Consider the following 22,488-nt stretch of genomic DNA (forward strand, 5'->3'; position numbering starts at 1 on the left):
GAGTGGTACAATACAGTACGGGTCGGTATGGGTCACCTTTATCAGGCTTGCGTTTCCACTGCCAAAAGGGTACCAATGGCTAACCATTCTATAAACAGGATTTGATTAAAACTGCAGAAAAATGACAGATAAATGCAGATAAAGTGCGAAATAGCCTACTGTAACATCTTCAGTTGTATAAAATATATAAATAAATGCAGCATATATGAATACATACAGACCCTTACAGTCTCCGATATGTTACCAATTACAGAAAAACTACACACAGCACACATTTAGTCCTTATTTGGTTTTCAAACAACACGCAACATATAACCCAGAGTCAGTGCAAACCTCTCATCTGTGTCTTTAATCTTCAGCAACACATGTAACCTCTTGTTAGAAAGTAATTCCATCATTCTGAGTTCATAATAGTCCAAAAGGTGATGATAATAGTTAAACATGGCTGTTTGGTTATGTTTTAGGATGTTGAAACTATCATTTGCTCCGTTGTTTTTTCCGGCTTCTCCTTTGTTTTTTCGCAAGCCACTCTTGAGTTTGTCAGTTTCTGAAAGGATCAGATGTCAGAAGCACTTCAATATTCACACGGATGTTATTTCATCAGCTCAAAAAATGTGTTATTTCAAATATAGACGCAGACGCAAGTGAAAAAGCTAAACTTGCTTTGCCTTTGGTACCCTTTTGTTGTGCTAGGTACCCTTCCGAAAGGGTACCCAAAAAGTGGTACAGTACGATACGGTTCACTTTTAGGTACTTTTTGACAGTGGAAACGGCCATAAAAGCGTTCTGTACCGTACCGTACCACTCAGTGGAAACAGGCCATTACTGGTTTCCCACAGAAAGCTGCGATCGACATCATTCTCACTGGAAAAAGCAAGCCATACAGGGCCATTCACATATCAGTATGGGCCGGTATAAGTTTCTGATGGTATGATAAACTTGGATAAAGATAACATGGTTTCACTGTATTGCGATTAAAACTGTAAAATAATTTCTTTTTATATATCTTATTAAAAAAGAAAATCAAAGCAAAAACATTTTTGTGATTTTAATACCTTGAATTTTCCAAACCGTGCTAAACCTTAAAAACCGGTTATCATCCCATCCCTACATATCACATCTTTTGCAAACACAAGTTTATTATCATTTTAAATGTAGACTTATGTTAATCTCACAGTTTCCACACATTTAGACGTGGCATGTCTCATAAAAAACAATGAAGGACACACAGCAGACCCTGTTGTTTGATTCTTGGCATGTGGTTGTTTGTCACAGAAAAGGACAAGGTTTGTTTGAGCATAGATCAATGCTGCATGTCATCATTGTAATATTACAGTCACAGTGTCATGTTGTCATTCTTGGGTTGTTGCAGGCAATGCTGACAATTCTCTGTAGACCTATAGCATTCAGCAGCGAGTCTACCTTCACCCTTTAGTATCATGCTATTGTGCTAGTTAGCTTTAGAAAAGGGTGGCAAAAAGTGGTATGGTACAGTTCACTGTTTTGGTACTGTACTGTATTGAACCATACCACTCAGTAGAAATGAGGAATGCTGAATAACAAAAGTCAGAATGTGCAGCAAGTTCCCTCCAGTTCCCCACTTTACATTTGTATTGTATTTTAAAATGAAAATCTCTTCGGCATCTCCTGCTCACAGCAAACTAACAGCAAACAGATCATAAAATCATAAGAGAGCATCATCCGAGATGAAACCTAGTGACTTTTTACAACCCATGCTCATTCTGATTATGTATCCCTACATACATTTCTGGAGAGTGCCAAGTACATCCCAGGAGCTATGTTTTTTTTATTTATTTCTTTTTTTAGCAGTTTTTGTTTTCACTAATCCACCAGAGGCCGCTGTGTACGCTTTTTGAGATCTCACATTTTAATCTCACAATAACATCCAATCTCACAAGTGCCATTCGCACCTGCTGTTCTTGCGTAAATCCACCAGAGGCTGCTGTCGACTGACTGACTAACTGAATGACTGACCAATCGACTGAACCCACACTCCTCCCAACTGATAGTGTTCCCAAAAGCATTAATTGACCCGCCCACCCACTTCCCTAACATATGTACATGACGAGCTACTGGACAAACTGGTAACAGCGGGAAAACTGTCCATACAAAGGTAAGCGGTCCACTGGTAAGAGCAATAAAGGAATGGCATCATACCGCCCTGTAGAGTTCGTTTTAAATACAAAATGCAGCCATTCATACTTCTGGCTGCATAATTTGCGATATTCAGAAATGTATATAGAGCTACATTTTCAGAATGAGCCTGTGTTGACTTATTATCACAATGTTTGCTGATTTATGCACGACACCACATAAAAAATAGCAGTTTGTTTTCTAATGCCCCTGAGAATGAATTGTGGGTTAATCTGGAGCAAGGACATTGTAAAGTACATCAAAATAGCTCATAAAAATACCCCTGAAGTAATTGATTCTTGCTCAAAATAATACAATAATACAACAAGAGCTACAAAGAGAGCTATAATAGACATGGGCTGCTGTCCATTCCTTCTGACAGATGACAGATATAAACAGGTGCTTTCTGACCATAGAGATGGGAGTTTACTGTACTCAACGATTTATTGTACATTCAAAAACACCAAGATGAAATCGCAACATTGTAACCATAGACGAAGTTTAAAGAGGGTCAGGGGCTCCTCCAACCCCATTTTTTAATACTCCCACAACTAAAACGGTGGAGCTCTTTAACTCTGCCCCTTTCAATATTTGTTTTACTGCTGCCATATTACTGACACAGCATTCGAGGCTCTGGCTGAATTGAACAGGTGATTCTAAACTGATGCAATGGCATCAAGTGTGGCATGTGTTCAGCTGTGACAAAAATGGCATCAGTCCTTTACTAAACACGCATGTGAGCTTTAATGCTGCGTTCCAGACAAAGTCAGAGCTTGAAATTTCAGCAGTGAAATGTCCCACTTGAGTTCCAGTCAATCGCAGGTCACAGTCTCACATTCACCGCATGAGGTGTGAATATTTCACATCATTTCATAACCAAAACAGAATAAAACAAAAGAAAATGCTGCCTATCCTTTGAAAAACGGCTGATAAAAACAAAATGTACATGTTGATGCACTATAAAGCTAATATCATGTCAGAAATAGCCGTTAATATAAGGGCTTCCACACATTTTGTGCTGTAAAAATACTTGAGCGTTTATTTTTTTATGTTTCACATAAGCTAGAAGCCAGTGGTGCCCCCAGAAAAAAATCTTATGGGTGGCCAGATAAGGCCACACTAAATCTTGGGGTGGCACACAAAATAATAATGAGTTCAGTGTAATGTTATATCTTTTTGTTTCTTTATTATTTACTCTTAAAATATTGCTATTTACTCCTTGAAATAAATCAGCAAGTACATGTTCATACCAAATAAAAATCAATATTTAGTTTAAAAAACTTTTTCAGTTCACTTATTTTACACATACGTTTATTGTAAAGCATACAGTATATGCCATGTCTAAAATTAATGAAGCTTAATGAACCAATTAATAAAACAGACATATGAACAAACTAAACAAAAGGAATTACTATACACACACACTCACTATACAGACCCTAATGTCATTTATTCATATTCCCTTTTGAGCCACAATATTATTAAAACAGCTTCTTCTATAGATACCTTTTTGCAAAATGCATCCACAAAATTGTGGCGCAGTGAGTAGCACGATCGCCTCACAGCTAGAAGGTCGCTGGTTCGAACCCTAGCTGGGTCAGTAGGCATTTCTGTGTGGAGTTTGCATGTTCTCCCCGTATTCATGTGGGTTTCCTCTGAGTGCTCCGGTTTACCCCACAGTCCTAAGTCATGCGCTATAGGTGAATTGAATAAACTAAATTGACCATATGTGTGTGAATGGGAGTGTGAATCATTGCTTGAAACATATGCTGAATAGATGGTGGTTCATTCCGCTGTGGCAACCCCTGATGAATAAAGGGACTAAGCTAAAGGAAAATGAATGAATGAAAATATGGTATATGGTGTGTAAAAATAAAGAAATCAGAGCTTGTTGTCTTCTAGTAAAGCAAACTTTCGAAACAGTCTATGAATGTAACATTATTAATTCAGTTCCGGAGCAAAGCAAACAATCTACTGGTGTGAAAACATAATTAGTGTGTTGCTGTGCATATTGCTAGGATATCCTAATGGTTGCTAGGCACTGCTAAGTGCATGAAAATCAAAAAAGCCCATCTATTTGGCTCTGTGATATTTTTGGTCTTGAGATGTGAGCAGATATATCGCCTTATCGCTTGCCAAATGAAAGTTATAAGTAGGTTATGGCTGCTTAGAAAATGAGATAAGCTGCTTGATTCGACGTAGAACAAACAATGCGGTACAAATGAAACAAAATGAGCTCCACACTGAGCTAAAAGTAACACAGAGGGGTTTATTCAGATATGAACCGTTAAAAGGGCACCTATAGTGAAAATCATTTTTTGGAAGCTGTTTGGACAGAGGTCTGTGTAGGTAGAGTGTGTTCACAGTCATACTGGTGTGATATAAACCCAAAAAGTCTCTTTTTTTTAATTTCCTGACGTTAAAATAGGATCATAACCCCTCCCATTTTGAAGCCCATTGCAACGTGACGTAGGAGTGCGGTTTCCCCGCCCACCGAATTGATTGACAGCTATGTATTAATATGTCTCTGTAGTAACGTGTATAATCATATCAACAAGGCAGGACGTGATTAATGGGATTAAAAGATCTGTTCAGCTGTCTGTGATCATCAATCATCATCAAATGTGATCAAGAGTGAGTTTTACAAGTTTAAAACAGTTTAAAACAGTGCATGTTTGTAATGAATTACAGCGATTTTACCATCTTTATCACCACAGCCGCATGTCAGTACCGTAATAAAAGATGACGCTTCAATCTTGGTTTATGGGTGTTAAATCAGGTTTATTTTGTACATTAGCATAACGGATATCCATACAGCAGTGGATATTAACGTGTATCCTGTCATCGTTGCAGAAAGTCTTGAATTAACTTCACAACAAATACATCAAATCTGCAAAGTTCTTACTGTAGTATTTCTCACAATTTCTCATGTTATGTGAGATCCGCTTCCTTCATGTCTGTCTCTGTGCTGTTTATCTGACGCAGCCGAGGCGGAGATTGAGGCACACTCTGACAGGCACATGGGAACGGTGGGTGGGGAGAACTTGCATTAAAGGCACAGGCAACAAAAACAGCTGCATTGTGTTCAGAGCATGTTCAGAAATGTTTACACACATTCTGGAGACACAAAAGGCTCATCTTAAACCTTGAAAAAGGGGGTAAATTAGCTGCCCTTTAATATGAATTAGAGTAACAGAGATGTTTTTTCAGGTAAAAGTTAAGCAGTCTGTGGATAAGAGTTAGAGACAGAGAGAGATCAAGAGTGTGTCTGCTACAGTAAAGTGAGAGAGACAGGCAGTTTGTGTGTTACTGCTGAAGGCTGGATGTTTGTCATGCTGCGTGACTTTACTGGAGTCTCTAATTATGGCTCATCAACCGTCCCCCTGTCAGCACTCTCCACAGCACTAACACTCACTCTTCACACTTACACACACACACAAATCTGTGTTTGCTCTCACTTTCACCCAAACACACACACACACACTCTTTCTCAAGCGTACTCAATGTTCATTTGTGACTGTGGCAAGGGAATAAAAAACACTAATTAAGATGATATTGACTTAAGCAGCTTGGCATGTTTTAATCAAATCTTTTGTCTTGTGAGACCTTGTTATCCTCTTTCTGCAGTCTAATATATTTAATTGGCTCACTCAGAAATAACATCCAATGTTTGTTTTCATGCAAACTCCATTTTTTTTCCTTTTTTACTACCAAGTGATTGAAATGTCCATTAATGGTAAAAGCGTGTTTTTTTTACATTCTTCATTGACCTCATGTCATTTTACAGTGGAACAAAAATTTGCTTTACCCCTTTTAATGAAAGTAAAAGGTGATGCTACATTTTTAGCTGGCAGCTAGCTCCCTGCAACCCACTGAAGCAAAGCAGCCTGTTCCACGGACGTGCAGTCAGGGGAGGCAGATGAGGCATCCTCACCTGCCCCCATTAGATGTACAGTATTCTAATGATCAAATAAATATTTGTCCACTGATCTGTGCTACAGATGCAATTTCTGTATGTTTCAAATGATTTTAATCATTTTAATGATCAAAATGTATGTATTTTGCGTACTTCCTGTTCAATTACAGCATAGGAAGCGAGGTAAGGCCGCCGGAGCTGTGCTCATGTCAGATTGTGCAATTTGTTATTTAGTGTTTGGATCTGATAAAGGATCTTAAATAAAATAGATATGGTATATAAGTATATAAGAATTTCACTTACCTGGGAAATGGAGGCCACTTTAATGATTTGTGAGCACAATTAAGTGCACACAGCATGCCATATTAATTGTAAGAAATAATTCCAAAAGGCAATTGACTGTGTAAAGCCGCATAAAAGCTGGGTCACTTGGCATTTCTGTGTTGAGTTTGCATGTTCTCCCTGTGTTGGTGCCTCCAGTTGGAGCTGGAAGAGCATCCGCTGTGTAAAACATATGGTGGATAAGTTGGTGGTTCATTTTGCTGTGGCGACCCCTGATGAATAAAGGGACTAAGCCGAAGGAAAATGAACGAGATGAATATTATATTTGCACTTTTGCCATTAAATGGACATCTATACTGTTAACCATGTTTTCCAAATTATTACTCAGAATCTTTTAAACCTTTAAAACTAAATCTATTAAAACTACACCTTAAAACTAAAACTATTACACCTAAAATAGATAATTGCCTAGGCAACAATAGAACTTCACAAATTATCCTGCATGAAACAGCTGATGGGAAAAAGACAATAAAAACCAGTATATTCATTTAACACCTGCATAATAGAGATACACCAGAAACATTATTTGGTGCCAAAATTGCAATAGGATATTAAAATATCGACTATGAAACAACTGAGAGTCCTGTTCAATCAAGGTTTAAAGCACACAGGAAGGACAGTGGGAAAGAGAGCTCATTTTGTCAACTTAGGATCTCAAAGAAATACCAAATCAGTTCAGTCAGTGTTTCCGTATGCCCTACTTTCCCCTCAATCAGGCAGGAACATAAACAGAACTGAGAGGGTCATGAGATTAGACTGAGGCAGAAAGTTTTGTGTGAGGCAGCAAGGGAGAAGCGATTTCCCATCATGAACTGAAATGACTGGAGCAGTCAGCGGTTCTCTTTGAGCTATTTGTAAAGTTCAAGTTTAACTGTGTGGTCTAATGTGCTGTTAATGTGGGGAACAGAGATATAGCTCGTGGCACTGCCAGTGCTAGATATTGCTAAAGCATACAGCAACCCCCTAACTAATGACCTAGAAAGTTAATCTTTGGCAAAAAGGCACATTAGCTGGGAAAGATGCAATGCTGCATGGAAAAAGAGAGCAGTCTAAAAGCACAAGACTGAAGGAAGCAGATGAAAGAGAGGAAAAACTGAGCTCAGAAAGGCCTGTATTGGTTTCGTTTTGCCTAATTGATTTATGGCTGGAATGCTTTGCTTCAGTTGAAATGGGCAACTGGGAGAGCGGAAGAAGAAAGATTGAGCAGAGGTCAGCTGCTATCTCCTGATCATCAGCTGACTGAGTGAGGAAAAATAAGGGAGAGAAAAGAAGATAGAAATCATGGAAAAAAAGTGTGGGAGAGAAAGGGCAAGCAACAGTGCCTGTGTCTGTGTTTTTTACAGTACCTCGATTCTGAGAATCACACAGAGCGTATTCAGATGATTCCTAATAAGGCTGTAACTAGAAGCTCTTTCTACTGTTGTCGCCTGCCAGGGAACTTTCCCCTATTTTCCCCTTCTCCTCCAAACAGGAGAACTAGAAACAAACAGAAACAGAACAGCCTAAATTTAATAGATGATCTTGCAGGAAACAAATTACAGGGATTCTCCAAATATGGCTTGAACACCCACCAAAGCAGGTTCATACTAAATAATTAGAATCAAACAGTACAATCATAATTCACCTAAAAATTATGTTAACAATTATTCACGCTTATGTCGCTCCAAACCCCTGAGACATTCATTCATCGTCAGAACTCAAATTAAGATAACTTGGTTGAAATCTGAGAGCTCCCTCATCCTCCATAGATAGCAATGATCTGACTCATTCAAAGTCCAGAATCGTACCTAAAAAATCATCCTCAAAACAGACCAGAGGCCTTTAGTGGTTCAATTGGTAAATCATCAAGAAATGAAAATACTTTTGTGCACACATAAAACAAAAATATTGACTTTTATATGTTAATATCTGAACAGTTTCTTCTCCTCAGTGTGTTCATGAGCTCTGTGCACTGATGTATACTCCAAATGCCCGTGCGTAGCTTCCTCTGTTTGAAACACAGGCGAATCTGGACATACAGTTGAAGTCAGAATTATTAGCCCCGCTGTTTATTTTTTCCCCCAATTTCTGTTTAACGGAGAGAAGATTTTTTCAACACATTTCTAAACATAATAGTTTTATTAACTCATTTCTAATAACTGATTTATTTAATCTTTGCCATGATGACAGTAAATAATATTTGACTAGATATTTTCAAGACACTTCTATACAGCTTAAAGTGAAATTTAAGGGCTTAACTAGGTTAATTAGGTTAACTAGGCAGGTTAGGGTAATTAGACAAGTTATTGTATAACGATGGCTTATTCTGTAGACTATCGAAAAAATAATTAGCTTAAAGAGCTAATAATTTTGACTTTAAAATGGTTTATAAAAGATTAAAAACTGCTTTTATTCTAGCCAGAATAAAACAAATAAGAATTTCACCAGAATAAAAAATATTATCAGACATACTGTGAAAATTTCCTTGCTCTGTTAAACATAATTTGGGAAATATTTAAAAAAAAAAAAAATTAAAAGGGGGGCTTATAATTCTGACTTCAACTGTATATGTTAGCAGACGACCGAGCGTGACATGCATAAACAGCATAGCACTCTCGTTCATGGGTACCCTACACTCTCAGAAATAAAGGTACAAAACCTGTCACTGGGGTGGTACCTTTTGTAACTTACAGGGGCACATATGTACTTTAAAGGTACAACTTAAACCTAAAAAGTACAAATGTGTACCTCATAGTACTATCAAGAAACAAAAGTGTACCCTAAAGGTATAAAATTGTACTTTTAAGGTACCAATGTGCATGTTTAAGGTATAAAATTGTACTTTTAATGTATAAATGTGCACATTTAAGGTACAAAATTGTACCCTTTAAAAAGGTAAAAACCCCCATGACAGGTTTTGTACCTTTTTTGTGTATACTGTATACTGACACTGAGAAAAAGAAAGTGTTGAATAAAGATTTTTTATTTTTTTTTGTAAACAAAAGTATTCTCGTAGCTTCATAATATTCTTGATTTATCCACTGAAGGCATATGGTCAGTTTTGAGCATGACTTTTGGGATTTTTTGGACTTTGAACTAGTCGTGACCATTGCTGTTTATTGAGGATGAGAGAGCTCTTACTGTTCACTTAAAATATCTTAATTTGTGTTCTGAAGATGAATGAAGGTCTCAAGGGTTTGGAACGACATGAGAGTGAGTAATAAATCAAATAATTTTCATTGTTTGGGTGAACTAATCCTTTAAGCCTAGATAAAAGTCTGTGTTAACAACAACTTCATTGTTGTTGTTCCAGTGGAACTTTGTTGGATCTTTATGTTTTTCTCAGAGTTGCCAATTAGATTTGGCATCTGGCCATAAAGAGTTAATGAGTTTAAACAGGAAAATGTAACAGTATTTGTGACGTACAGTGCTTCTCTTTTGTTCAGGAGAGACTGGCTGGTGAATGACAATCATGGCTCAGGTGCTTCATATGGACTCCAGTTTTCCTGGTAAGATCCAGAGTTTATCCACAAAAGCTATAAAAGTAAAGCCTTGATCTGGTCACACCCTGAAGTTTATTCTTGTCTGATTCCAAGATTAGACTGAGATTTCCTGCCGTTTAAAGTTGTTTCCTCTGTCCTTAGGGAAGATTAACCCCCCAGTGCCCCCCTCCTTGCATGCAAAGGACCAAGAGGCTCCATATTCAGTAGAAACTCCTTACGGATACCGTCTGGACCTTGACTTTCTTAAGTATGTCAATGATATTGAGAAAGGCAACACTATTAAGAAGGTGCCAGTGCAGCGCCGGCCACGTTACGGCTCGCTTCCACGTGGCTATGGCTACACAGGCTCCTGGTGGACCTCCACCGAGTCCCTGTGCTCCAATGCCAGCATGGACAGCCGGCACTCGTCATACTCCTACTGCGCACCAGGCTTCCACACCTCGCAGAGACCCAACTTCAGTACAGCACGTGTAGAGAAAACCCTAATGGATGCTCGTCGGAAGCTAGAGGAAGAGAAAGATGGCCGCCGTTTCTCAAATTTGGGCAGCATGCACAGCAGTATGGCCGGCTCCAATACATCTCTTTCCAGTGCACACAGCTTCAATCGTGCCCAAGGAGGGGGCTCCTATACACCAATGAGCTCCGGCTTGTCCACACCCGTCTCCCCGACACCAGCTCACCTGCAGCATGTGCGGGAGCAGATGGCCGTTGCCCTCCGGAAGATCCGGGAGCTGGAGGAACAGGTGAAAACCATCCCTGTGCTGCAAGTCAAGATCTCTGTACTTCAAGAGGAGAAGAGGCAGCTCAGTGTGCAACTCAAGAGCCAGAAGTTCTTGGGACACACGCTGGGGTTTAATCGAAACCGTCCAAGAGGCGAACTCTACATTGACATACCCGAGGAGGAGGCAGGAAATGGGGCAGGAGCTGCAAACAAAGCCACAGGGAGTCTTTCACCCACCACTCCCGGCTCCCTCCAAGACTCAGGATGTGAAATAGAGGAGACTGTAATTGTAGCAGGGGCTCGTCTGGGTGCAAAGCGGGAGGTGCGAACTGTAGGTGTGGGGCCCGAAGCAGAAGAAAGGGGTTATCGTCAAGTGGGGGTAGGAGTGCAAGAGGAAGACTTGGGGCTGCTGCCTGAAGCCGAAGCCCTCAAAACCAAAGTGGGACTTTTAGAAGTTCAGCTGAGGAAAACCATGCAGGAGCTACAGAGCGCTCAGCAGCAAGTGGAAGCAGCACAGAAAGAGAGGCAGACAGTTTGCCCTCAGGTAGACCACGCAGTGAGAGCTACCAGTCTCGGCTGGCAGGAGCAGCAGGGTCAGGCTGGAGCGGGCCTGCATACTGTTGTCAGTTTTACTAAGCAGCCTCATCAGCAGAGGACTGTGGGCATCCAAGTCTACACGCTGGAGCAGCCCACAGTGGTGGGTGTGGGGACACTGCTAAGAGCCCAGGGCTGCACTTATCCTGCTCAACTGGAGGCGTCTCACAGAAGATATGGAGAGTCCCCAGCAGCGGAGGGTGTGTATGAAATGCCATAGTCTCTAGATCTTTATGTGGTTTTCTGTATGTAGACATATCTACAGTATGTTTTTTTAAGCTATGAACATACCTGCTAACACTGCCGTTTTTCTCTGGAGTTTCCCATATTTCAGACCCATCTCCCGCCACCCTCCCATTATTTCTCCCAGAAAACTCCTGTAATTTCACCCAACCCCCACCTTAGGTACAGTTTGAACAGTCTGTTGCACCCCCGGGTAGCCGACTTTTGTGTAGTAGTATTCCATCACGGCGGCCGCTCGAAACCCGATGCACAATACACTTACCCGGGTCTCAGCTGTTTTATTCAGACATCTACCTACTTATTTTTTGGAAACTGTAGATGTCAATCTTATGTGTCTGAAAAAAGATACTAATAAACAATGACAAAGAAGGACTATTTATATAATACATTGAATTTTGCTGTGTCTGTTTACATGATCAAAATCAAGTGTGGCCTTACTACTTTTATTATTATTTTTGGTCATTTGTTGAGACCATTTTCACATTATTTAGAGTGGTATTCCGCTTTTTGGTACCTTTTTATATCACAGAAAGAGGTCATACCAACATGAGGATGAGAGAATTTACTATTTTGTAAATGGTGCTAATTTAGACCGTTTTTGTTTTGATCTCAGAATTGCCACGTGAGTTTCCCATTGCAATAAGCTCTAAGCAGGTGCGTGAGGTCTTGAGAAGTGAGGTCTCCAAATCAGTGCCAGTGACCAACCAGGCAACTCCTATGGAAACAAAGTGCAACCAAGTGACTGTGGTCTGCCAACGGCTAAAAGAAGGAGAGATTAATCAGCAACCAGCAGAAGAAGCCATCCAAATTGATCCAGCCAACCCAGGTGTGATATGACTGATGATACCAACGAATCAGACATCTATATATTTCAGCTAGTGATTCTCACACTGTGTTTCTGTATTTGTCTTGTCAAGCCTCCCCTCAGTCTAACCTGAGGTCAATCATGAAGAGGAAGGCTGACGGGGAACCTGGCTCTCCATACACCAAAAAGAACCTGCAGTTCATAGGAGTCAATGGAGGGTAAATGCAGAATTCATTCATTTATTCATTCATTTCCTTCTACTTAGTCTCTGCTTTATCAGATGTCGTCACAGCGGAATGAACTGCCAACTATTCCAGCATATGTTTTTTGCAGCGGATGCTCTTCCAGCCAAAACCCAGGACTGGGAAACACCCATACACTCCCACAGTCACATACCATAGCCAATTTAGTTTATTAAAATTTTTTTTTAGAATGATTGCCACTGCTTAAACATTTTGGTAAATGTTTATACTTTTTTGTTGCGGTGTAACAGGTCACAAATTTCACGGTTCGGATCGCATTGTGATTCGGACCATTTTTCGGATCAGCCAAAAAGGGGAGGAGACAAATGTAATTTGCTTTCCATTCATTACAAAAACAGAACTGCAAAACACTTTTGGTTTCACCAAACAGAACGTAGAACTAAGAAATAATCAGCTGAAATAAAATAAATTGTAAATATTCAGCACTGTGAAAAATTCACTGTTACTACCACTGTTGCTGATAACGCTACATGTAAAAAAATTCTAATCATAATTTGTACAATTCATATTTAATTTTTAGTCTCATTTTTTAATAAATGATTCAGTTATTCACTTATAAAGTTTCATAGCTAGATGATCATTTTTGAAGTGCAACTCACCATCATTTACAATTTATGTTGCGTGGGTGTTGAGATCCTGATCTTTTAATGATTAATCATGCAGCTTTACACTGAATGCATTAATGCAGGCTAAACAAATAGTGACAGAAAACACCTTTAATAACCTATGAAGCCCACCACATCCTGAATAACCCACCACAACTTCTTCTGTCATCATTATATTTTACAGCCTAAATGCTTTCATAAATGTGATTTGAATGATGTGAGAGGCTATCTCTCTGTAATCGTTACAAATTTAGGATTAATCTACCAGTAAAAAAAATGTATTCATCCGCCGGGCACGTGTGTTCCGAACCGTGGGTTGTGATTCGTACGAATCACGAATCAGGCGTGATCCGTCACACCCCTACTTTGTAGGTTAGTGCTTTTTTACTATGCATTTTAAGAAATTTGCCAATTAAACTTAAATAGAAAATGCATGATAAGCTCCATTTACACAAGACCAGCAACTATTATTTTGCAGCACCTATTATTTCGCAGCACTTTTGTTTCCTTCAGGAACTACACATGTAGTTTAGACGATACATTTGGGAACCATTTAATAAGATCAGAATATTTTGTGGGAATATTTAGCAACAATCTGGTAAATAACAGCAGTAATGTGCCCTCAGGTACGAGTCAACATCCTCTGAAGAGAGTAGCTCTGAAAGTTCAGAAGATGAGAGCGATGCAAGCGAATACCACGAGGCTACGGAGAAACTACCGGAATCAGCGACACCACAGTCTCAGGTGGCCTCCTGCATCCCACAGCCCATCTCTGAGACACCAGCTGCCCAAACGCCTCAGCACAGCACTGCCCAGATACCAGCCAATCACACTGCAGCACTGCAGACCACCAGCCAATCACACGCCATAGATGCAACTACCCAGCAACAGGTCACCCAATCACCACCAGCAGAGGCTGATGTACAGCACTGTGTCAGCCAATCATCAGTGACTGTCACAGCTCCTCTAGAGGGTGATGTTCAATGTGTTTTCCAAGGGCGTAACTCTCAAAGCACTTCCACTTCTCTTGAACAAAACTCTGTCCAGTTGTCATCTGCGCCGCAGCAGTCCAAAGCCACTGATTCAAACGTTGAGACAGATCACGGTCAAACAGACGTGTCGGACTTCTCCGCTCAGCAATCGATCACTCAAACACAATCCACCAGTGCCAAACCTCAGCAAGATGCTAGCCAATCAAAAACTGCTGACCTCACACCCCAGAAAGGAGCAACACACTCTACTGATGGCTCAGCGAAACAGGACATAGCCATATCCTCCACCACTGAACCAGCTGCAGATACAGCAGCACCTGCTGATAATCAAGACGACAGGTGAGCTGACTCAAAGAAATGACACAAGCTATTGTGAGAATCGTTTGGTTACGTAAGGTGGACGCAAATGCTGAGTGTGTTTTCAATCTCTTTCCAGCCTGGAATTGAGTGTTGGTCTCATGTCGGCTCTGCACATCTTGCAGAAGGCACTCAGCGAACCAAATGCATTCAGCCATCAAGATGCGGTATGTTTATCATGTTTTTATGCTCAATTTCTATAACATTACTAGGGGTGTAATGATACACTCAGTTCACGATACAATGTGTATCACGATATAATGTTCACGATTTGATATGCATCACGATATTTGGAATACAAATTGAGAATGAGTCGCCACCAGTGGTGTAGTGTTTAGTGCGTTGACACATGCACTCTGATGCTCACTGCGACCCAAGTTCGATTCCCGCCTCGTGGTCTTATGCTGATTCTTTCCCTCTCTCTGCTCCCCACACTTTTCTGTCAATACTCTCTACTGTCCTATCAATTAAAGGTGAAAACCCCGAAAAATTAATTATTAAAAAAAACTGAAAATGAAACTGAAATTTAAATAAAAGATTTATTTCAAAAATTACCAACTTAACAAATTTCAATGTATTTCTTTTGATTAAACTTCTTTCATTTAAACTGAACCTTCTTTAAGAATATAAATTAAATGGGCCTGTCTCTGGAAAATAAAACAATTTTAAAACTTTTTATATCATTGAAATGACGGAGACAAAATTAAGAGACAACTTAAAGAACTAAAGGTGCAAAAATAAAAATAAAATATAGCATTCTATTAAGTGAAGTTAACAATAAGATCTTAACAGTAAGATCACCTCCTCACTATCATCATTAATATTATTACTTCTACTTTTGTTAACATTATTAGTATTACTGTTCTGACTTGTCCTCCTGTTATCTCCTCATTATCATTATTATAAGTATTTCTACCATTGTCATTATTCAGGTTGCTGTCGTTGTTGTAGTAGTAGTAGTAGTAGTGATTGTAGTAGTAGTTGTGGTTGTTGAAGTAATAGTTGTAGTAGTATCAGAAATAATAGACGTCATTGGTGTAGTGGTATCAGAATTAATAGATGATGTAGTAGCAGTAGTTGTCGTTGGTGTGGTATCGGAACTAGCAGATGTTGTAGATGTAGATGTTGTAGTAGCAGTCATTGTTGTAGTAGTATCACTAGTAGTAGATGTTGTAGTAGTATCAATAGTAGTAGTCATTGTAGTAGTATCAGTTGTAGTAGAAGTTGTAGGAGTATTAGTAGTAGTAGTAGTAGTAGTAGTCGTCGTTGTGGCTGTTGTAGCAGCAGCAGTAGTAGTTGTCACATTAGTAATTTTCTGTAGTAGTAGTAGTTGTTGTAGTACAGGGGTGCTCGACCCTGTGCCTGGAGATCGCCCTTCCTGCAAAGTTCAGCTCCAACCCTGATCAAACACACCTGAACCAATTAATTAGGACCTGAACAGCACTTGATAATTACAGGCAGGTGTGTTTGATATGGGTTGCAACTGAAATCTGCAGTAAGGTCGATCTCCAGGAACAGGGTTGGTCATGCCTGGTGTAGTACTTGTAATTATTATTGTTGTTGTTGTTTATGCTGTTGTCAGTCGTTGTTACTGTTGTCCTTTCTTTCTTTTCATTATTACTATCCTTACATTACTATCATTGTTGTCACTCCTTACCACTGATTGATTTTTTTTTCTCTATCTATTTTATTTATATCTATGCTATTTGTTTCAGTTAATGACTGTTATACATGTTACCGTTACATGCACACACACACACACACACACACACACACACACACACACACACACACACACACACGCACACACACACACACACGCACACACACACACACACACACACACACGCACACACACACACACACACACACACACACACACACACACACACACGCACACATTGTGTTTTCATGTTTTTGTTTTGTTTTCTTTGTATGTGATCCCATTTTGTGTACTACTTGCATATTCTAATAAAAATAAGATAAAAAGTAAGAGCTTAAGGCTTTGCTTGGTCACTTGCAGGGTTTTATTTGCAAAAAAAAAAAATCAAAATATCTACATTTTTAGATAGTCAGCAGTACTTTCTAGAAGATAGTCCTGAACTCTGTGTTTCTGTCTGAGAGGTTTATATGGATGGGTGTCTTCGTGTTGGCTATAGATGTGGAATCTTTGTGTGTCATGCTCTGTACTATCATAGATTTTAAGGGCACGATGAGTGACGGTGGCCATCTTTTTATCAGACAGGACAGTCGTGGCCTTTTTCAGTGGTTTAAGCAAGTTAACTATTTCTTCGGCATCTGTGATGTTGGCGATATCAAGTTGACGTGCATTTTTGCATACCTCTGTGCACAAAAAAGTTGCCGTTATTGCAGCTTGTTGCTCGAGGTGGAGCTCCAGCATATCCATTGAGCTGTTTCATTGTGTAGTAACATCCATGATAAGCTTGTGTGATGCAATCTCAAGCATCTTTTGCTTTGTCGTGAGCACAGCTGTTGCACTGGCACTGCGATGAAAAAAGCCACGTTTTTTCTCACTCGACCAAACAATCGACTAACACGGGGAACATTGAAACCTGCTTGTGATGCGAGATTAAGTGTATGGGCAAAACACTTAATGTGAGGCGTCAATCCGGTTTCTCTTGCTACCCTTTCAAGTCCCAACTCATAAATAGTTGCTTTTAAAACTTCGGCTATGTATGACCCAGTATGCATGTCAAAAAGCAGACGAATCTTAAGCAATGACTGTAAAACCAAAATGTTGCCAGACGTCCGACTTATAAGAGGATGGGGCATCCTCTAATTCAACTCCACTCATCTTGGCCTGCTAACGTGACTGCTGTTAGTACAAGCAATCTGAACTCACACACAACAGCAGGTGGAACGCAGCTCACGTGCAAACAGCTCAGCCAATAAGAGAAAACGGACGTCATATTGTAAAAAAATCATCATAACGCCATGATGCATATTGTGACATTTTTGCATCACAATAAATCGTACCAAGATAAATCATTACACCCATAACCTTTACTTTTTAGTCTTAAACATTTACATAGAAATACGATACAGTAGGCTTAGGAAAAATGTTAAGCCTCACTGTTATTACACTCATTTGAATATAATTCCTGCTCAAATCTTTGCCATGTTTGAAACACTCCCATTTAAGACCTCTGTATACTTCAAGGTTATTATTGTTCCTCATTTGAGAGCAAAAAGTACATTGAAAATGCTGACTGACTGTATAGTGTTTTGAACACCCCATGGTGCAGTAGGTGGGGTTGTAAATGTGCCATGCTACTCATGTGCACCCCTAAACACAACAATGATAATGTCAGTGAGAGAAGAATCATATTGTAAACATCTGGCAACCAGCCTTTTTCAGCTTGTTGATGCGCACATACATAGAAAACCATGTGTAAAGATGTGTTGTGACATTGTGGTGCTTCTTGTCTGGAAATGTAGAAACGAAATCAACAAAGAATTTCGAAAATCTGGCAGCTCAGTGGTTAGCACTGTCACAGCAGAGCAAGAAGGTCACTGGTTTGACTCCCAGCTGAGCCACTTGGCATTTCTGTGAGAAGTTTGCATGTTCTCCCTGTGTTGGCCTGGTTTTCCTTCGGGTGCTCAGTTTCCCCCACAGTTCAAAGACATGCGGGGTGAATTGAATAAACTAAATATATGTGTGCGCGCGTGTGTGTGTGTGTGTGTGTGTGTGCGTGCGTGTGTGTGTGTGTGTAAATGTGAGAGTGTATGGGTGTTTCCCAGTACTGAGTTGCAGCTAGAAGGGCATTCGCTGCATAAAACATATGCTGAAATAGTTGATGGTTCATTTCCGCTGTGGCGACCTCTGAAATAGAGACTAAGCCGAAGGACAATGAATGAATGAATTTCGAAAATCGAAATAGGATTTCGTTCAAATGACATAATTTCAGCTTGTTCTTTGATTTAGTTTGAAGTATATTGGGAGCTTAATGTAGCAGGCAGTTACAATATGTAATCATATACATATTAGTATAGAAGATCTTAAAGATTTGAGGTTAGCCACTTTGCAAATGAAGGCCAGGTTTCGCATAGCTGGGATAAGGCCATAGTTCAAGTAGGACATCTGAGTCATTTCTATAATTGTGCCTTTGAAAAAAAAACACCACTGTTGTCCATCTTCAAACAAAACAAACATGTACACCTCACTTAAACCTGTAAAATGAGGGATAATGTTTTAACCTCAATAAACACCTGCAACCAGTAACAACACCAACCTGCCCTCTGTTACATCTGGTCACTTCCCCATAGAGAAATGAGTCTGAAGTCCTAAAACAATCTCAGAAAAGAGCTTGACTTAAAAGCTTCCGGAAAGATGGCAGAGTAAGAAGTCGCAAGTTGCTGCTCTGAATATTGCTTTCTATCATTTCAATCAGTTTGTCTATACGCATTAAGCACATCTGATATTTTACACAAAACCAATAATTCATTGTGAAAGCATGCTTATAACCTAATATGCAGAGAGTTAATACAAAAAAAGAAAAGAGCGTGCATCTTCATTGCAGAATAAGATCAACAGTACTTTAGACTATTCCAGCTGCAACACTGTGGTAGCAAAATGTGCATGGGTCAGTGGTGTGCATTATTTATTGTCTACTATGACATCATAATGATATCTTTGCAATGTGTGAGCTGAAATTATAAAGTATGTCAATCACTAACGAAAAACCGATGGTAGTGAAGACTTACTTTACTTCTCTTGCTGCCCTTCAACTGAAAATTACAACCAAGAGCCACACAATGTGGAATCGTGTCAGGGTTTTTTTTTCAGAGTTGCATTGTGGTAAAAATAGCAACTAGCAGCGCCAGTAACTCACAGAGTTCAACCGTCTGACTTCATGCACTGCAGGCCTAAAACGATAACAGCCTCACAGTCCAAAATAAACGAGGATTGTACTCAGCAAGCATTTTTTGTTTTTGAAGATGCCTAATAGATGTCTAATAGACATCTAAACATTGTCATCTTGGCCAAAACAAGGCTAAATTTCAGCTGTCAGTGAAAATCTAATAGATGTCTAAGAATAGGCCAAAACTAGACTAGTCATCAGATAAAGAGAAATGAATGACTACACATAAAGTCTATCTAATGTGTCTATTTGACGATAAGTCTAGTTTTAGGATATTCGTAGACCATCTATTTTATCTATTAGATTTTCACTCCAAGTTTAGTCTTGTTTTAGCCAAGCTGTCTACGTTTAGATGTCTATTAGATGTCTATTAAACACAAAATTGTTTGCTGGGTATCCTTTTTTAAATAACGTAAATCTTTCATGGGCTTTCTACTTTATGTTTCCGTATTGTGTTATATTAGCCCATACAAGTCTTGATACCCAGAGTTTCTTAAATTGAAGTAAACACTCAAATGAAGAAATCAAAATGTAAAGTCTCCTCAACTGAATTCTTTACTTTCATTGAACAAACTGTTGTAAACATGCAGCTAAATAGGTTTTTATGAGTAATCTCAACCCTGAGGTCAAATATGTCCTTCTTACTTACAATTTTAAACTGAGTTAACAATTTGTAAGCTGGTTTTTAATATGGTAACACTTTATTTTGATGGTCCATTTGAGTATTAGTAGACTGTCTGCTTAATATCTGTTGATACTGCTCTTTCAACAGACATTTAACTGACTATAAAAATCTTTGCAAGTACATATCGACTTACGCTAACCCTAACCCTAGCCACAACCTTAACCCCAACTTAACAGTCTACTTGCATGTAGATGCAATGTAACTTAAATTCAACAAACGGACCATCAAAATAAAGTGTGACCTTTTACAATGTCTGTTTTAAAGGGCTGTTTGTGCCTTGTGTGTTTTCAGAGGACGGCGTACACCAGTGTCCTGCAGGAGTGGCTCCGGGTCTCCTGTCATAAAGCTGCTGACACCGCAGTGGTGAAGGCCTACATGGACGCTTTCGCCTCCATTTCCCCACAGCTCCTGGAGTTCGTCATCAACATGGCTGACGGCAATGGAAACACGGCTCTTCACTACACCGTCTCTCACTCCAACTTCCCCGTAGTGAAGCTGCTGCTGGATACCGGTGAGAGACTGTTCACCGCACTGCTCATATCAAACCAGCCGCATATCCAGAGCACATTTTCTGACACAATACACAATTTTCTGCCTGTTCCTGTTGCAGAAATGACAGAAAAAGGATTGGTATATTATGAATTGGTATGTTAAAAGTGACAATAATATATTTTATCACTGATCACTTTCATATGTATTGACTATCACTTTCATATGTATTGATCATGGCAATGACTTTTAATGATTTTCCTTTTAAAGTATGTGTGTTTATATTTGTGGAGAGGTAAGCATGATCGAACACCCAATGAGGGGGGAGAGCAGGCTTGGAGCCCGGCGGCTAATCAGCAGGCCAATCAGAAATAATAAATAACACCTGTTTATTCTAGTGATTGGGCCGGAGAGACAACCTTCTTAAGGAGAACAGAAGGAACAGCCGGGAGAAGAGGGAGAGAGCACACACACACGCACACTACGGGTGTTGTGCACTCATTTAAAAATAAAAGTATACTGTTTACCTGAATCGCCGACCCTGTCTTCTTCTTCCCCCAATATCGAACTTTGCTACAGTGGTGCCGAAACCCGGGAAGAAGAAGAAACTTTGCTGCCAGAATGGTTACTCCGTCTGCCAGTCCATGTGCGGAAGTCATCCAGGCGCTCGCGGCCCTCCACCAACAACAACACCATGCGCTGGGGGAGCTGAGAGAAAATCTGGAAAGACGCTTCCAAGTCCTCGTAGAGGCCCAGCGGGAGGACCGCGAGCTAATCCGGAGTCTGCTGACCCAGGAGATCCGGCCCGCGCCGACATCTGCCGCCCACCCTCCCATCTCGCTACAGAAGATGGCACCGGAGGACGACCCGGAAGTGTTCCTGGACCTCTTCGAGAGGTTGGCGGAGGCGTGTGGCTGGCCGCGGGCCGAGTGGCCGGTAAGAGTTATCCCCCTGCTGTCAGGCGAAGCCCAAACTGCCGTGCAGCAGCTACCGGCCCAGAATCTCCTGGAGTACGCTCACCTGAAGCGAGCCGTTCTCCAGCGGGCCGGCCGCAATCCGGAAGAGCAGCGTCAGCTCTTCCGCTCCATGGAGCTGACTGCCAGTGGCCGGCCCTTCGTGTTCGCTCAGCAGCTCCGTGACGCCTGCCGCAGATGGCTGGTGAAGGATGGCCGGACCACCGACCAGCTGGTGGATGCCGTGGTGCTGGAGCAATTCATCACCCGCCTCCCCTCCCGAACATCGGAGTGGGTCCAGTGCCACCGGCCAGAGGATCTGGAGACGGCCATCCGGCTGGCGGAGGATCACCTGGTGGCGAGGTCCAGGGTCGGCGAAATAACCTCTCTCTCTTCTCCCCCTCTCCCTCTCTCTCCTCCTGTTCCCAGGCCCAGACTGCGGGGACCGCCCACACCAGCACCCAGATGGCGGTGCACAGAGGCGGACCTGCCGAACGTCCCAAGAGGGGCGGGTCCATATCCGGACGGCGGGGTGGAGCAACGACCCCTGGCGGTTCCCCAGACAGCGCCAGGTCTCTCTCCGGTTCAATCGGTTGGTCTTGCTGGCCCTGGGGGTATAGTGAGAAGGGCTGGGCCGATGCATTGGCGCCGCGGGGGCGAGAATAGCACACCAAAAATCTGCTCCATGAAGGAGGTGAGTGCGCTGATTCGGGTCCCCGCCACGCCAATCGTCGCCCCCGGTCGCGACGGGCTATACCGGATACCAGTGAGTATAAAAGGGGGTACATATCAAGCTTTGGTGGATTCGGGGTGCAACCAAACCTCCATCCACCAAAGCCTGCTTCAAGACCCGGCATTGGATACGAGCCGCACAGTAAGGGTAAGGTGTGTGCATGGGGATGTAATTCACTACCCGCTAACGGCGATAGACATTCAATTCCGGGGTAAAAAGCATAGCGTTGAGGTAGCAGTTAACCCGCACCTCAAACACCCGCTAATTCTGG

The 22,488-nt window shown here is 41.0% G+C and overlaps 1 protein-coding gene across 1 annotated transcript in view; it reads left to right on the plus strand.

Moving 5' to 3' along the window:
- The window catches only part of LOC130221516 (KN motif and ankyrin repeat domain-containing protein 2-like), a 58,291-nt gene that overhangs the window by 21,457 nt on the left and 14,346 nt on the right, over positions 1-22,488 (plus strand). The window contains exons 3-9 of the mRNA XM_056454046.1: positions 9,838-9,900; positions 10,036-11,409; positions 12,066-12,278; positions 12,370-12,475; positions 13,752-14,456; positions 14,554-14,641; positions 20,334-20,553. Coding sequence (XP_056310021.1) covers positions 9,855-9,900; positions 10,036-11,409; positions 12,066-12,278; positions 12,370-12,475; positions 13,752-14,456; positions 14,554-14,641; positions 20,334-20,553 — 2,752 coding nt within the window. The 5' untranslated portion in view covers positions 9,838-9,854. The remainder of the gene's footprint in view (positions 1-9,837; positions 9,901-10,035; positions 11,410-12,065; positions 12,279-12,369; positions 12,476-13,751; positions 14,457-14,553; positions 14,642-20,333; positions 20,554-22,488) is intronic.

This window comes from Danio aesculapii, chromosome 3 (assembly GCF_903798145.1).
Source record: "Danio aesculapii chromosome 3, fDanAes4.1, whole genome shotgun sequence".
NCBI lineage: Eukaryota > Metazoa > Chordata > Actinopteri > Cypriniformes > Danionidae > Danio > Danio aesculapii.